Source organism: Suillus clintonianus (assembly GCF_016758775.1).
Source record: "Suillus clintonianus strain FC179 chromosome Unknown DEU56scaffold_170, whole genome shotgun sequence".
Taxonomy (NCBI): domain Eukaryota; kingdom Fungi; phylum Basidiomycota; class Agaricomycetes; order Boletales; family Suillaceae; genus Suillus; species Suillus clintonianus.
The window spans coordinates 38,413-54,728 of record NW_024539394.1 but is presented as its reverse complement, the minus strand read 5'-3'; the positions used below and the strand labels follow the sequence as shown (position 1 = coordinate 54,728).

The 16,316-nt window shown below is 46.8% G+C and overlaps 5 protein-coding genes across 5 annotated transcripts; 3 read left to right on the top strand and 2 right to left on the bottom strand.

Moving 5' to 3' along the window:
• Positions 1–1,546: 1,546 nt before the first annotated feature.
• DEU56DRAFT_896198 (acid protease) lies at positions 1,547–3,122 on the top strand (the record flags this gene model as incomplete). Its single annotated transcript, XM_041356413.1, has 5 exons — positions 1,547–1,823; positions 1,881–1,978; positions 2,029–2,512; positions 2,559–2,829; positions 2,887–3,122. The coding sequence occupies 5 exons, from the start codon at positions 1,547–1,549 to the stop codon at positions 2,969–2,971; spliced, it is 1,215 nt and encodes a 404-aa protein (XP_041201496.1). The 3' UTR covers positions 2,972–3,122.
• A 436-nt stretch (positions 3,123–3,558) lies between these two features.
• On the bottom strand, positions 3,559–4,250 carry DEU56DRAFT_841738 (uncharacterized protein). Its single transcript, XM_041355009.1, has 5 exons — positions 4,228–4,250; positions 4,069–4,132; positions 3,814–3,995; positions 3,670–3,750; positions 3,559–3,614 (listed from the first exon to the last, which is right to left on the bottom strand). The coding sequence occupies exons 2-3, from the start codon at positions 4,071–4,073 to the stop codon at positions 3,827–3,829; spliced, it is 174 nt and encodes a 57-aa protein (XP_041201495.1). The 5' UTR covers positions 4,074–4,132; positions 4,228–4,250; the 3' UTR covers positions 3,559–3,614; positions 3,670–3,750; positions 3,814–3,826.
• Positions 4,251–8,436: 4,186 nt separating this feature from the next.
• On the bottom strand, positions 8,437–9,652 carry DEU56DRAFT_187799 (uncharacterized protein). The gene is made up of 3 exons (XM_041344976.1): positions 9,079–9,652; positions 8,898–9,030; positions 8,437–8,850 (listed from the first exon to the last, which is right to left on the bottom strand). The coding sequence occupies exons 1-3, from the start codon at positions 9,330–9,332 to the stop codon at positions 8,596–8,598; spliced, it is 642 nt and encodes a 213-aa protein (XP_041201494.1). The 5' UTR covers positions 9,333–9,652; the 3' UTR covers positions 8,437–8,595.
• A 72-nt stretch (positions 9,653–9,724) lies between these two features.
• DEU56DRAFT_975072 (uncharacterized protein) lies at positions 9,725–11,120 on the top strand. The gene is made up of 5 exons (XM_041359570.1): positions 9,725–9,960; positions 10,020–10,304; positions 10,355–10,392; positions 10,441–10,759; positions 10,813–11,120. The coding sequence occupies exons 1-5, from the start codon at positions 9,778–9,780 to the stop codon at positions 11,062–11,064; spliced, it is 1,077 nt and encodes a 358-aa protein (XP_041201493.1). The 5' UTR covers positions 9,725–9,777; the 3' UTR covers positions 11,065–11,120.
• Positions 11,121–13,895: 2,775 nt separating this feature from the next.
• DEU56DRAFT_905339 (uncharacterized protein) lies at positions 13,896–15,972 on the top strand (the record flags this gene model as incomplete). The annotated part of the gene is made up of 8 exons (XM_041356709.1): positions 13,896–14,199; positions 14,294–14,490; positions 14,856–14,915; positions 14,944–15,095; positions 15,130–15,244; positions 15,479–15,601; positions 15,658–15,736; positions 15,893–15,972. The coding sequence occupies 8 exons, from the start codon at positions 13,896–13,898 to the stop codon at positions 15,970–15,972; spliced, it is 1,110 nt and encodes a 369-aa protein (XP_041201492.1).
• Between the last annotated feature and the right edge of the window lie 344 nt (positions 15,973–16,316).

Genomic DNA, 16,316 nt, shown 5'->3' with positions numbered 1-16,316 from the left:
TTGGATTTGGTCTCTTGGTTTCACACACTCATCATCCCGCGAGAGTTCATTTTCACGTCTGCAAGGAATTCACTGGGTTGCGACTAGAACGCGGCAGATAGGATTGACTACAAAATCGTTGTCAACATATCGTGCCGCTTCCTACTATTCTTTTAATGGTCTCACATGGCATTAATATTGGTGATTTTTGTTAGCTCTCTATAACGCTGAATATTCAGATCAACGCTACCACTTGTGTTCGAGCCCGCAGCGTTTCGCGCGACTGGTGATGGCGGGGTCAAATTGTTGCCCCAACTAATAAATATCAGCACCTGACCGATCTTCGAAGCGAGGAAAAGAATGTGACAATAACGATTGTGTACGTGCAACAACTTTTCTGCTGCAGATGGATATGAAGCGCTGAAGAAAACCTTACAGCATCTTTGTACTGAGAGCATTGGTAAAATCCAGTGACCCATGTGAACTGTCATATGTGGTGGGAGTGACGAAAGTCCCTCCATTATCTGGACATAATAATTGAAAGGCCTTTCGTCACTCACGGCGATCGACGAGGGAGCGACCAATTCGTCCTGAAGGCATCTCTTGTTTATACGATTCTTACTGATACTACATAGGGGAATAAAAGCATTACTTAGGACTAAACGCGTGGTGCCATTGGAAGTCAGTGTTTCGAGGGACACGACGATCATGCTATAACTCAATCGTGGCGAGGGACTAGCGCCTAGGGACCAAGATGATCAAGGCGCTTTGCTACAGTGGCGGTGCATTACTGACCTCATCGAATTTAACGAGACGACTTGGACTCTTGACAGCACCACACACTCATTCTCGTCCGCAAGAGCTCGCTTCAACACAAACACTCGAAGCCTTCTCGACTGTACAATTACTGTTCCATGGGTGCTCAGGGCCTGTTCAGGGTAAGGCGACTACCGCGCCGGTGGATGTATGAAGTGCCAAGTTTGCTGGCATTCCTGTGCGCATAGGGAAGATGGCCACATCAACTTGTGACAGTTATTTGGCATTACTGTCATGACGTATGCTGATTCGTTATACCTAGTGGAGTCTGATTCAGGTGTGGAATAGCAGATAGAGTGAGGATCTAACCGTTTACAGTGTAAAAGGCACTTGGGTTTAGCAATCAACCCAAGTCAACTAACGATAGGACATGTCAAGTCAAATGCATCTCGCGATCCAGGCCCAGCTATCAAGGAGTAGGCGCGATGCCATCGAACAAAGACCAGGCAAGGCAGACACCTGCGGACTATAGGAATTTGTGTATCTGAGCCCCCCTAATATCTACAGCGAGATAATACATCTGTCGCACAATTTGTTATGAGCGCAGCAGCCGACTCAAATCGGGTGTTATAACGACCAAAAAGGTGCGCGTACCGATTCTAGCTATATGGTATCCGGCTCATTTCTGGATTTTGGACTGTCAGATGGGCCAGTCACACTTCGAGTTTACTTCGAAGCCTTGATATCGCGATGTTATCTGAAGAACGTTCTAATGTTTAAAAAGCCCAGCGCGGAACGATGGCTCAGAAAGATGGTTCCCTCTAAATCTCTTTCATCTCTTCTTACCCTGCCGGCGCTTGCCTTGCTCTCGCTATCAGCGAGTGCTTTGGCTCATCCCCGGACGACGTCGAGCACTGCTCCTCTCAAGCTCGCCGTTAGAATCAACTCGAATGGGATCAAGAACATCGCCGCCGCAGATCGCGCTCGATTCCAAGCTTTACAGGCTAGCGGCAGTTCTTCCATCAGTACAACCAATGCTGTGACAATATACACCGCTGATGTTGGTGTGGGGAGTCCAGCAACGTACTGTAAGTTGCTCGCGTTCCAGCAATTTCTTTACTTGACGCATTGTCTATTTCATACAGACACACTCTTGATAGACACTGGAAGCTCAAATACCTGGATCGGGGCCAACAAAACTTACGAGAAGACTTCTACGAGCCGATTCACAGGCGGTTTATTTGTGAGTATTTGTTTCTACGTGGCACATTCATAATGTCAACCCGTTTTCAGGGCGTTGAATACGGCGACGGAAGTCTTGTTGCTGGAGAGGAATACACGGACACCGTAACGCTCAACTCTGATCTGGTCATCGAGAAACAATCTATTGGTGTCGCAATTGATACCTCGGGGTTCAATGGTCTGGATGGACTTCTTGGCCTTGGGCCAGCCGACTTAACGCAGAACACCATCAGTAATGAATATGAAGTTCCAACTGTGACGGACAACCTTTATACGCAGGGAACAATTGGTTCGGAAGTACTCGGGGTGTTCTTCGCACCTGCTTCTTCTTCTGATAGCAACGGCGAGCTCACATTTGGCGGTTATGACGCCTCCAAAATTAATGGAAGCATCAACTATGTGCCGATCACGTCAACATTCCCAGCGAGTGGATTTTGGGGTATTGATCAATCCATTGCCTATGGGACTACGTCCATCTTGACCGAGACCGCTGGTATCGTTGACACCGGAACCACTCTCATTCTCATTGCCACTGGTAGGTTTCCTGTGCGACATTGAAACTCTTCTAATCCACAGTTCAGATGCCTTCCGTGAATATCAGTCTGCGACGGGAGGAACCCCCGATGAGGCCACCGGCTTATTAAAAATCTCACTCGACCAATACAAGCAGCTCTCATCCCTCCATTTCACTATTGGTGGTGTTATTTATGAGCTAACCCCGAATGGGCAAATCTGGCCTCGGTCGTTGAACACCGACATTGGCGGTACCACCGACGGCATATATCTGGTCGTTGCTGACATAGGAAGTAACTCTGGTTCCGGCTTGGACTTTATCAACGGCTACTGTTTCCTGTACGCCACGCTACTTTGTTTTCTGGGGAAATACGTCACTAAATTGTTCTTCCACAGAGAGCGTTTTTATTCGGTGTACGACACGACGAACTCCCAAGTCGGCTTCGCCACGACCGAGTATACCTATGCCACGTCAAATTAACTTCCCTCGAAAGATCACGGTTCTACTAGTACTAGTATCAGCATATTTCCCTGACGTACGTTACTTGAATTTCTTGTTGATGATGTTGAGGCGCATGAATGAGAGCAGTGGCGCTATGATAGGACTGGCCAGACTCTGGTGATAGGTTTCTTCTTGTATCTCATGTTTGTTCAGAATAAAGTTCGCCCCAGTATGTTCGATGGATGCCCGCTCAGGCTGTACAAGAAATATGAGGCGGGCCCGAATCGCCCTGAAGGCATCACTCGTTTAAACTATTGCTGATACATAACAGCATGAAAGGACTAAACAGCAGTGGTCCCACAATGGAAGTCGGTGCTCCGTGGTACGCGACGATAACTCAACCAGGGACTATGTAGCTCCTCAGGCTGGTGACTAAGATGATTGAGGCGCGCCGTGCAGTTACAGTGGCGGTGCATCACTGACCCACAAGCTCACCGCTAAATAAATAAATGGGCACATCATAGATCTTTTCCCTATCTAAAACTCGAAACACGACGGAGAAATATAGTTCGTTTCACGTCTCAGATGCGCCACTATTGCCACTCCTGATGCGTTGTTGATGGTAGAGCAGCAGAGGTTTTGGCACAGCACTAGTGGTGGTAAAAGCGAGCTCAAGTTTCAGGTGAGTCACTATCAATAGTGCATCCACCTGCAATAGCTCAACTGATAATCATCAGGGCGTGATCAAAGCAGGAGAAACCGGGACAACCTGAGGACGATTGTGTAACATGAAACTTCTTGATTGTGGAGGTGTCGCTGTGAGCAGTGATATGCATTGATTATTGTCCGGATTAAGTGCTCATGCTCGTCTCCTAATATAGATTCACTGTTACTTCAACGAGTGGTACTCGCTTTGATTTCCCAATGAATCTGAAGTGTCCTAGAGAACTTGCCATACGAGCGTTCTCGTACCGCAAAGGCACCCTTGCCATAGTCCTCCGAGCGCTTCAAATCCTCAGATATGGTCAGACGTTTTCCATGGGCCTCGACTTGACATGTGTTGGTCAGTGTCATCCAGTGCAAGAAAGGAACGATTGTTCGATCAATCCGCTTGTCCGCTTGTCGCTTGACAACAGTGCATAGCGAATGGCAGCTCAACACAATCGAGTTCAATTCTGTACTCGCGGGACCAGTCTGCTAGTAAGTCACTATTCTCTAACACTCCCGCTAAATCATATGAAGTCCTACAACTCACTCACCACTGTGGTCCCTGCCCGATCTACTTTGTCATGTAGTCCACCTGTTCCTGAACAGGACGCTTTTCGAAGGATTGTTCGTCATCTGAGCACTCGGAGAGCACAGGACATTTGTCAATCTGAATGGCCTCGATTTCGTCGTCGTCGAGTATGTCATCGTAATCACCATCATACAGGGGGAGGGACCGAGCCACCCTTGGGATTGAAGCTATGTTTACATCACAAATTGCGGGTGCCCGACGCAGTCGAAATGTATTCATATGCTCGCATCATGACGTTGAGCTCGTAGCCTTTCTCGTTGAGATCGTACAACGTTTGTGGGTAGTGTTGCTCCGCGAACTGGATAAGCCATTCTGCAGACTCCATATCCGTAGAACTGAACCTAAGGCTGGCTTTTCGGACGGACAAGCTTAAACAGTCGACGTCTGATGCTCTATTGTGGGGTCGCGATCTTATAACCATCACATAACCAAAAGGATGTAGGGCTTCAAACGACTTCGACAGCTGAGAGGAGACATTTGATGCAGAGACAAAATGAAGTCCTAAATATTGGGAGTACTTGTTATTCAACGTGGAGAGGCATGCAGACAAGACAAGTCTGTTTGATATTACACAACCACATATCGAGTAGTGGCAGTAGTGATAAAAGAAGACACTGGTTTGCCTATAGACTGTTCTCTCTTCATATATAAGTAAATCATATCACCAATTAATTTATATAAATACCACAATGAAAATTGGAATGAACATCTCCTCCCTGCAGGAGCACCCGGCAAGCATTTTCTCTGCTAGACAGTACTGCTAGTTGACACATGTACAGGCTCCTGGAAGACCATCGAATTAATGCTCATTGCTGCGTCAGAGTCGGCCATGAGCTTAGCGTGATATTCTCGGACACTGAGGATGAGGCGTGGTCCCAGCACAAACAATCGCACGTCCAAGAAAATCCGAAGAAGGCCATCATATATCTCAACTCCCACAGTACTCGAATTCTATAGAAATGGTGAGCCGCTGCAGAGGTTGGTGACTGAACTGCGTACCAAGATGGTCGGAGAGATACTACCAAGCTGCAGGCAAGCAACAGCAGCAAAGCTAGCGCGTACGGATTTTCAGCGGAAAAGATAACTGAGTTCGCGTTACATACTCACCTTGCAAAGTAAAGCACGTGAGATTTCAGCAGCACTATGAAACAGTCTCCGATGGTTGATCCTATCGATGGTCCGAGTTGCCGCAGGTCACGGAAGTGTTTTATAGCAATCCAGACTGAAAGAAACAGTACGAGGAGTTCCCATATAGTACTGAGTGTCCAATCCATTGTGATCAGAAGCCCGGTATCTCCCTCAAATCCAAAATAGCACGAATATGTGCCAGAGAGTATCAGCTCATCTAATAACCGTCCAATGAGCCATATTCTTCGAACCAATGAGTAAAGCATACACCCTACGATATACTTCAATCCTATCGCGACAATCACTGCGCAAGCGATGTTGACGGAAACGAAGATTACGATGAGAAAGATAAGCATCTTTCTCGATTTCTGATACATCGCATACAACCGAGCAATTGCTATCACTTGCATGGTGTTTCAGTCGAGTCAATGTCACTTAGACATCGCAGCTGCGTAGCTCACCGCCCAGCATAGCAGTTATGACCACATTTGTCAAGTTTAGTGCGTGGCTGAAAATATTGCCTGAAACACCCAATTAGTGATCAGCCTCGTAGGATAAAACACTCCGACTCACATCTGTCGCATTCATTATGTAGAGTCAACTCCAACGTTCAAAATTTGAAATCACTCACCCCTACATATGAATGCAATCAATTGGATGGGAATAAGGGGCATGGGCACTAAATACCCACTGTATCTGTTTCCGAGACTGCCACACCGTATTCTGTATGCCGCCGCTGGTCAGAAAACACCAACGCACAGTATGTGACACATACCGAGAATCGTTGCACTGATTGTGAGATATGGTTTATTAGCGCAGCGCTACCTCACTAGCCTTGCAAACATACACAACATAAAGTATTCCAATATAACGTATCTAGAATATTGTGGAGTGAGCGCAACTTGCCAACTAGGACGCCTCTAATATAAGCTATACGCACGCCGAGGTATAAAACGGTCATCAGGGACCAGCGTTGCCTCTGCTCCGAATTGATCGTGTGTTCCTCTGATGTGCGACTCCACTCACCCAGATCAATTCAACCTACAAAAAAATTCTAAGCGAGATGGGTGCTTTGGTAATGGCATTGACTTACCTCTTGTCCGAAGGTCATTGCTGGAAATATTATAATGATATCAGTTGATATTCAATACTATCTTGCTCACCCCAATCGTATATCACCACAGTCGAGGCGGCGACTGCGAGACCATAGTGTAGGTTAGGTCGGGAAATCACCAACACACTCTCCACGAACCTGTCCAATGGCCGTTGAGACGAGCCGAACTGATTAACGGCCACCAACTGGGATCATTTGAGACTACAATCATATTCAATGGGTAGATGTAAGCGAGTGGTGAATTTGGTGAATGTGTCACAATAGCGTTCATGCTAGATATACCACATCCAGCGCTTGTGTCACTAAAATCGGCATGATCGAAGTGAGCACCATGGCACGAAATCAAGTCAAAAGTAGACGTCCTCGATTGAACTAAAGTAAAATTTCGGTTGGAGATCTGAAAAGCAGTTTCACGCACAGGACTCGTTTCCAAATTCTCGAGGTATTCTTGCTGCACTTGCATCTATTCAGGACTTCCGTGAGTAAAACCACGTAGTAATCGATCTAACAAAGGCCAAAGCATGATGTGATCATTGTCACCGCCTGTCACCGCCTGTCACCGCCCTCAGCCTAGGCTGACATTTACATCTGTACTCTCTCGACCTTGTTGGCCAGAACCCAAGGGCGTGGCAGCTCTTTACAAAGTCCATTCTGTCGGCATGGCACCGGAGAAGTAAGACGAGAAAATAGCGGGTGCAAATATAACTCACCAGACTCCTCATTACATAATCACACTATGCTTCTTCGGTATCTGTCGCCTCGTGTGCCTTAGAAGTCCTTGACTGTATTCTGAATTATAAAGCGTCAGCACTGAGATTTCACCCGCAACAATGAAAAGAAAACGTCTCGGGGGGGGGGGGGGGGCATAGAGTGTGCGGTTGGACCAACCATTCGGCATGTTCCCAAGTTGTCCCTTGAGTCTCTAGCTATATCCCGGCCAGGGGTGCGCCTGGGCTCCTGGGCATATGTATCGCACTCGAGTCCAAGCTAATGTATTTGACTGGGCACGGGATTGGAGCTGGGACAGGGAATAATTGTGCCCCGACGATGAGCTTAGCAGTTGCAGCAGGCGCTTTCGTATCTGTCTGCGGCACTGTAGTCGTCAACTGATCTGCCCCCTTTCACGCACGTAACATGCTAATCTGCCAGGGTAGCGTGCGTGGGAGCGTCTTATCCTACATTGCGTCCACGCTTGCTGCTTGCTCCTTTTCTTCTTCCTGGGAGGGGGACGCGGAAAGCGGGCGAGCGGGCGGGAGCGTTTATCGTTACCACAGTAGCGGACTATGAACAATGGGGACGAGAATTATGGAGGGATTTCTCTGCCGAGGATCGATGAGAAGGGGAGTCACATCCGAAAAGAGAGAATAGGGGGAGAGTTTAGAGTGGAGGATGGTGCATTGCTCTGGGAACATTGTTTCGAACCTAGAACGATTAGTCTTCTTAATACACATTATATAAGTTCAATACTCACAGAGATTCAACTAAGTATGTCCTCAAAACATATGTACCCATTCACATTTATTCTTGTGGTGGGTGCTGTGCGTGGTGATATCCAAGAGCTCACCACATTTGTCATAACTTTCTGGCCATGCGAGACCGATCGATGATACATTATTACTGATACAGCACTGCAGATCACAAAACATGAATGAACAATTTGCGAATCATTGATTGATATCAGAGCCGACCCCTATCATCATCATTAAACATCGCGCGGTGACGTGAGCAGCGAACATGACCTACCTCCATTCACCCCGCTGTTGAGGGCTAATCCTGTGATTTCTGAGTCAATGGACACCACGCTGTGATTGTAAATGTTATAGTTGTAGATGACTGTGCAGCTCGGGCTTGGGGACGGCGATCTGCTATGTGTCGGAGCTCTGACTGAGATATCAAGAAACTCTGTTAGGTGATATCATAGGCGACAACTTAAATGCACACTGGTACGATCGTCATCTTCGTCTTCTCCTCCAGAGATCGCGATTCGATTCAGCGTCGCAAGGGCCTCGTCGGCTTCTTGTTCAGTATGTACATCTACATTAATGCCTCTGAGGGTGTCATTTGGAGGAAGATCTCTGACTATTCCACGTTATGTGAAATAAGGAGCAGACAAAAGAAATCGCACTAACCTGAAATATTGCCTTGATCAAGGGAATGTTGAATGTTCTGCCATAAAATGCGGAGAGTATGCGTACCCTCTACGATGTCACACGGACTCTCCTCGCAAACAGAAACATCGCCTTGTGCGGAGTCTCTGGGGCTTCCTGAAGCCGACCAACAGATTGGCGTCAGCCAGGGAAAATTGCTCTCTCGTCCTGACATACCAAGGATATCAAGCGTATCCGGCAGCAATCGTCGAACCAGGTCTTCCGAAGTTCTCTGTGGTGCTATTTAGCTGCAATATAAGATGCGACTAGTCGACTGACTTTGATAGCCTTAAAATTCCGATACGTGATTTTATAAAAGTGCCTGGAATCCGACCGGCGGACGAAAAGGTTAACGAGGAATTTGCGAAAAGATTTCTTCTGCGCCCAAAGTTGGTCCCTGAGGCATACCAGGCTGTAGATAAATGAACAAGACCATCTGGCTGGTGAAAGCAAAACCTACTCGTCATATTGAGCCCGGTTAATGATGTAAGCTTCATGGTAGGCCTTTTTGTCATTATCTGAGAGACGCGGGGTTTCCAACAAGTCGGCGAGCTCTTTTAAGGCTGCCAGCGATAATTGAAGATAATGATCGCCTTTTTCTTCAGCTGTCCGGCCTTTCAGCTCGATAACGGTCCCAGGCGAGTTTGTATATTGGCTCGCAAGACCTAGGTCCGTGGTTATTCGAACTGTCGTGCTAGATCTCGGGGGATTCATATGATAGATCGGGAGCTAGTGCAAAGTTTCACGCCAACTTGAACTGGCTTGGTTATATACAGACACTTGTGAGATCAGTCAAAGAGGACAAGCCCAACTTGAGTGTAAGGAGACAACAACCTGATGTAACACTGACAAAACGTAGCTCCCCAGAAAGATTACGCGAAGATGGCCGCTGATATACGATAGGTGGACAAAAATGACTACTCACTTGGCACTTGAGCCTTGTCAGCCAAATGTAACCCCATCATTCGGATGAAAGCTTCCTATCATGGTACTTTGCAGAATATGATACCGAGAAGTAACTTAAATATACAAGTGCTTAACTGTGCTTAAGCGCCTCAAGTCCGCGAACTGCCGAGGTCCGAAACGTTATTTACCCATGAGGGTCCATGTTTGTTCTCCAGATTGACGGTCGTGTGGCACCTCAACCAACTTTTTGGGAATGGCCTCAACATCTGCAGCTAATTCCCATCTTACCGAAAATGAGATTTGGTGGAGGGACCACTACGATTTCCTCAAAGAAAAGGGCTACAAGCTACGGAGTCGCTACAGTCCGGATTGGGTGCCCTCTTGGACGGACACAAACAACGCTCCCATAAATTGCGAGGATGGAGTCAGGTCGCCAGTAGGTGCTGTATACCCTTCCCTAATGTCAGTATTGCTAAATCGTCATGTGTCATTCAGCACTACCGCCTGCTGGATGCCCAACGTACTTGCGATGGCGTTCGGGTGTCACTGAAAACTATAGTCGTATCGCGACACCCTTATGAGATAGAGATTGGTCGCTTTTTCTGCAGCCCACCTCTCAGCGGTGATCCAGCCAACCATTGCGTGCCGATTTACGATGTTCTGGAGGTGCCTACCGAGGATGATCTTGCAATAGTTGTAATGCCGTTGCTTCGAGATGCTTCGGATCCTTATTTTGACACGGTCGGGGAAGTTGTAGATTGCATCCACCAGCTTTTTGAGGTAAGGTCTTGATTGACTGGCCCATTATAACTTATTTCTTTCTTTTGAAGGGGCTGCGCTTCATGCACAAACATCACGTTGCTCACCGGTACGTATTTAAATTGATGGAATGACTTGTGTCATGACTGGGCCATAGGGACTGCATGCAGATGAACATACTGATGGATGGCAGCATGTTCATAGATGCATGGCATCCAAGTGACCACTATATGTCCGAGGACTACAAACGCGTGGCTCGGCATTGTACACGCACGCAGTCTCCTCCACGATACTACTACATAGATTTTGGTATCTCCCGCAAATATGAGGCCTCAAATACCAACCCATTGGAACAACCCATATTTGGTGGAGATAAAGAAGTGCCGGAGTTCAAAGAAGACAACTACAAACCTCGGAACCCTTTCCCAACTGATGTTTGGTATCTTGGGCATGCTATCCAAGAGATATTTCTTGACGTAAAGTGCAATATCAATTTCTTATCTTGCATACTCTGATTTTGACGCACTAGAATTACTCAGGCGTAGAATTCCTGAGTGGTTTATTATCGGACATGATGCACCCAGACCCAGCGCAACGTCCAAACATGGACGATGTTTTTTCTCGATTCCAGGTTCTGCGCCAGGGCCTAAGTAAATCGAGGTTGCGTTCCCGGGTGGCCCATAGTGATGATAGTTCTCTTTGGGATTTCCTAGCCTACTGGGCACGTCGCATTCAATACATAGTACGCAGGATCCCCCCAACGCATACCTCGCTGTCATAGAGCGGACTTCTTTGTAACCAGTCTCCTACAATGCACGAGTTTTCTGCTCTGAAGTCCTCGCATGTATAGAGTGAGGTTACGGTGTCACGCTCACTCCACGCCGCACCCCTTGAGGTGCATAGTGTCAGGCAATCGCCCGTTAGGGTGCAACTTCACCCTAATTGTCACAGCACAATTTTGAAAAATACATACGGGGTTCTGTGCATGCCCAGCCTTTGCGACTCTACTTACTCAGACCAATTCACTGGCAACCTATTAAAATATTCTGAGTGAGACGTCTGCTCTAGTAATGGCACCAACCTACCTCTTATCCGAAGGTCAGCGCTAGAAATATCATCAAGATATCAGCGGTTCTTCAATGTTATCTTGCTATATATTTCTCGAGGAGATAGATTGCGGGGCATGCAGAATACCCCTGCAATAATATACCGAGCACCAAGAGACTGAGATATTCTGCATGATTTCAACTTGTCAAGTGTGCGCCGTTGGCAGCAGTGATACAACAAGCAATTGGTTTGACTACAGACTGTTCTCTCTTCATATATAAGCCTTCGTCCCTCGAATATAAGTAAATCAGATCACCAATTAATTTATATAAATACTACAATGAAAACTGGAACGAATATCTCCTCCCTGCAGAGCACCCGGCAAGCATTTCTCGTGCTAGACAGTAGTACTAGTTGACACATGTACACGCTCCTGGAAGGCAATCGAAGTCATGTGTGTTGCCGCGTCGGAGTCGGTCACGAGCTCAGCATGATATTCTCGAACACTAAGGATGAGACGTGGGCCCAGCACAAACAACTGCACGTTCGACAAAGTTTGAAGAATGCCACTAAAAATGACAGTTCCCACGGAGTTTGAGTCCTATAATAATGATGAGCAATGACCACACGCAGAAGGCAGTATTTCGGCACACCAAGAGGGCTGGAGATAGATAGGCAAGCTGGAGGCAAGAAACAGCAGTAAAACTAACATGTGCAGAGCTTCAGCAATAGATAACTTCGTTCACATTGCAAGCTCACCTTGCAAAGTAAAGGGCATGAGATTTTACCAACACTGTGAAATAGTCCTTGACAGTCGATCTTGTTGATTGTCCCACTTGGAGTAGTCGCAGTTCCCGGAAGTGTTTTACAGCAACCCAAATTGAAAGAAAGAGTGCGAGGAACTCCCACACAGCATTAAGTATCCAGATCGTCGAAAACAGAAGCTGGACATATTCCTCATAGTAATAAGTGCACGTATGGGCGCCGGAGAGTATCAGCTCCTCTGGTATTTGTTGAGTGAGCCATGTTCTTTATACCAACGAGCAAAGCTTACCCCCTGCTACATATTTCAATCCCATCCCGGCGAGCACTCCACAGACAATGTTGATAGCCAGGAAGATTACAATGAGAAAGACGAGCATCTTTCTCGATCCTTGATACATGGCGTATAGCCGAGTGATCATGATAGCTTGCATGATGTTTTAGTTAAGACAAGACCACTGTGGTATTGTAGTCGAGTAGCTCACCACCAAGCATGGCAGCTATGATCACACCCGTCCAATCTACTACGTTAACCAAGATAGTGCCTGAAAGTTTGACAAACCCAATTAGTGATCACCTCATAGGATGAAAGAGTCGAAACAAACTTACATCTGTTGCAGTCGTCATGTCGAAGCAAGTTCAATCTGCATGATCTCACTCACCCCTACATATGCATACAGTTAATTTGGAATGGGAGGCATGGGTAAAGAATACTCACTGCATCCGTCTGCGAGACTGTCGGGAGGCTGCCTATATGATGCTAGTCAGAAAATATTAATGCACAGTATATGAGACATACCGAGGATCCATGCACTGATTGCAAGAGATGATTTATTAGCGCGGCACTACCACACTAGCATTGCAAACATACACAGCAAATAGTATTCCAGTATAGCGTACCTAGAATGTTTTGGAGTCAGCACGACTGATGAACTGCGCCTCTAATATAAACTGCGTACACCGAGGTATAAAACAGTCATTAGAGACAAGCGCTGCCTCTGCGCGAAATCAATTATATGATCCTGTTGATCTGATATGTGACTCCACCCACCCAGACCAGTTCAATCTAGATAGGCCATTCTTAGCGAGACGGGTGCTCTAGTAATGACATCAACCTACCTCTTGTATGAAGGTCATTGCTGGAAATATTATAATCATATCAGTCGATATTCAATACTATCTTGCTCACCCCAATCATATATCACCACAGTCGAGGCGGCAACTGCAAAAACACAGTCAAGGTAAGGTCGGGACATCACCAACACACTCCACGAACCTATCCAATAGCTGTTCAGCTGGACCGAACTGACCAATGGCCACCAAATAGGATCGTTTGAGACTACAGTCATATTCAAGGGGTAGGTGTAAGCAAGTGGTGAACCTGGTGAACGTGAAACAATAGTGTTCGTGCTAGATATACCACCTCCAGCGCTTGTATCGCTAAAATTGGCATGATGATGGTTGCCCCTACCTCAAGGCCCTCGATTGGTTGAAGTAAGCATCGCGGCATGAAATCCAGAAACCTTTAATTGAACCAAAGTAAACTTTCGGTTGCGGATGCAAACCAGTCTCACGCACAGGAAGTGTTTGAGGAATGGGAAACACCGGAGAGCTTTTCGTGTCGTATTCCTGGTGTACTTGCATCTATTCAGGAGTTCCGTGAGTAAAGCCATTCAGTGTCTCGTTGACCAGAACACAGGCATAACAGCTCCTACAATAACTCTTCACAAGGTCCCATTCTGTTAAGATGGCATCAGATGAGAAAGATAGCGGGTACAAATATGACTCACCAATCCCTAACTAATGCCCCTCTGCGACATCTCCAAGCCACACCCCTCATTGCCCAATTACCCTGCTCCTTCTAGTCCTCGGTACCTGTCGCCTCGTACGCCTCAGCCTAATGGACACATTCTAAATAATAATATGTTAGAGCTAAGAATAAATGAAAAGTTGCTGTGCAAACGCTTACGCAGGGCCAAAAAAGGTGCAATCAGACCAGTTTGGCATGTTACCAAGCTGTCCCTCGAGTCTCTGGTTATATTCCGGCCGCTCTACAAAGCACCAGGTATCATCAGGCGCAAGAGAGCATTATACGAAGGGAATCGCAGTACGTTGATACAGCACTATCACAGCCATTATGTCAACGCTCACAATTTCTGTTCAATAAGTAAAATGCAGGGCGCACCATGAATCATACACAGGGTCCATCCAAACGACCATCGCGATATATGTCCTTACTATATTCCTTGTCGCCCCATCCTCTCCCTGTCCCATTCAAATCACCAGGGTGAAGGCACCTTTCCCTTACGGAAAGAATATTGTTAGCTTCCTAGGTAGAACTTCAAAGGCGTATGCAGATCGACAGAGGGCTGGGCAAGATAAAGTTGGGTGGGGATGTGTGAGCTGCGGAACCAAGGTTAGGAACAACTAAAGACAAGCAACGAATATCAGTCAGTACCAGGCAGCATAGCGTGCTTCGGGTTGAAGGAGTTGTGAAACTTTAGGGGATGGAGTTGATAAGGCGTTAAGGTGTTCAAGTGTATGGTATATACTTAGGCCGACAATGCCGCTATGCACATCACGTCTCGCAACACTAGTTCACTGCCTACCCCCCAAAGCCTCATCTGCTTCTTGACAGGCGGATCCGGCCTCAAACCCAGCTGACGGGACACCTTTCCTGACACCCCAGTCTCGCCGAACATCGACACATCGGGCGAAAAAAGATCACCATCATCTGTGCCGAATGGTATAAGACTCGGGCAGTGTGCGCTGGGAGGGCTTGAATATCTCCCAATGAGATATGAACTCGAACTCCTCTCTGCGGTGTGTACGCTCAAAATTCCCCCAGCAGGGCGTGAACCTGGATAGAGGCATAGGAGTCGAGCCTTCAGAGGGTCCATGGGAAGGGGATATATTCGAATGGGGAGAATTGGGGGAGAGTTTAGAGTGGAGGATGGCGCATTGCTCTGGGAGCATTATTTTGAACCTGGAACGATTAGTCTTGTTAATACATATTGTATGAGTTCAATACTCACAGAAATTCGGCTCAGTATGTCCTCAAAAACCTTTGCATCCATTCATGTCCATTCTTCTGGCGAAGTGCTGTGCGCGGTGATGTATACATGAGGAATACAAGCTGCCACATCGATATCGTGAGTTTGTCTATGAAAGATTGAGACGCTCGACAGAAGAAGAGAGTGTTTGAGCGTTCAAACGTTCATATAAGGTAGTTGTGAAAACCGACGCTGAGATTATTCCGTGCTTGGAGGCAGCTGTCACTTGAAATTGGCAAGGGTAGATGGCCGAAAAAAAACTCCGAAAAAATAAGTAACAAAATGTTCATTCTGGATCCAGGTGCTATGAGTAATTATATGTGCGCTCCCCAGTATATCCCGACAGTCTCGAATGTGTCTCCTGTACCTGTACTAGTACTCAAGATACCTAGCTCTGAAGAACCCGAAGAAATAATACAACAGAAATGGTTAACGAAGGTCGAAACATTGAACGAAGTGTGTTGTGATACGTAAAGTGAAGTGGTGGCATCACCCATGAAACTCTGCCATAGCTGAAACACTACAGAGGGTGTGGTGCTGTTCTGGTCATCATGCCAGTGGAGCAGTGCTTTGGAGCTGCAACCAACGATGGTAAGCCTTCGTCCCTCGAATTAAATAACCATCACTACTTACGTTCGTATATGAATGGGACGGCATGCATAATGTTTACTCGTGTTCATGCAATAACGCAATAACAACCCCCGGAGTTTGATTGCGACTCCTCCTCAACTGGTGTTGACGATGCAGGACTCCGCTCATCACCGGCCTTTGAAGCGGACATCATAGCGAGGATGTTTGAGAATGAGTCCATTGCGCTTTGGAGATAGAAAGATGACGAGGGTTTACGAGTAGTAGAAGGAGTTGGCAGCTGGATAAACTGCTGATGGATGAGAATCAGAAGTCGGCTGAGCTGACGGAAGTCGTAGTTTCTGGGCACTTATATACCTTTCGTGCACCGTGACTTGACCAGCAAGAAAACTTTTGCGAAATCTCGTATGTTCCGTACTAATTGTCACCAAAATATCACTGTCTGACTGAGACTTACCAGTCGCAGAAACCACGTCCGCCACGCCCAGAGACCGCATTGACACGTAAACAATAAGCAAGCTGGCCGCAATAGCGGATGCATATGGGATTGCTGTATCGCATGAGCAGGGACCATTCCGATGGG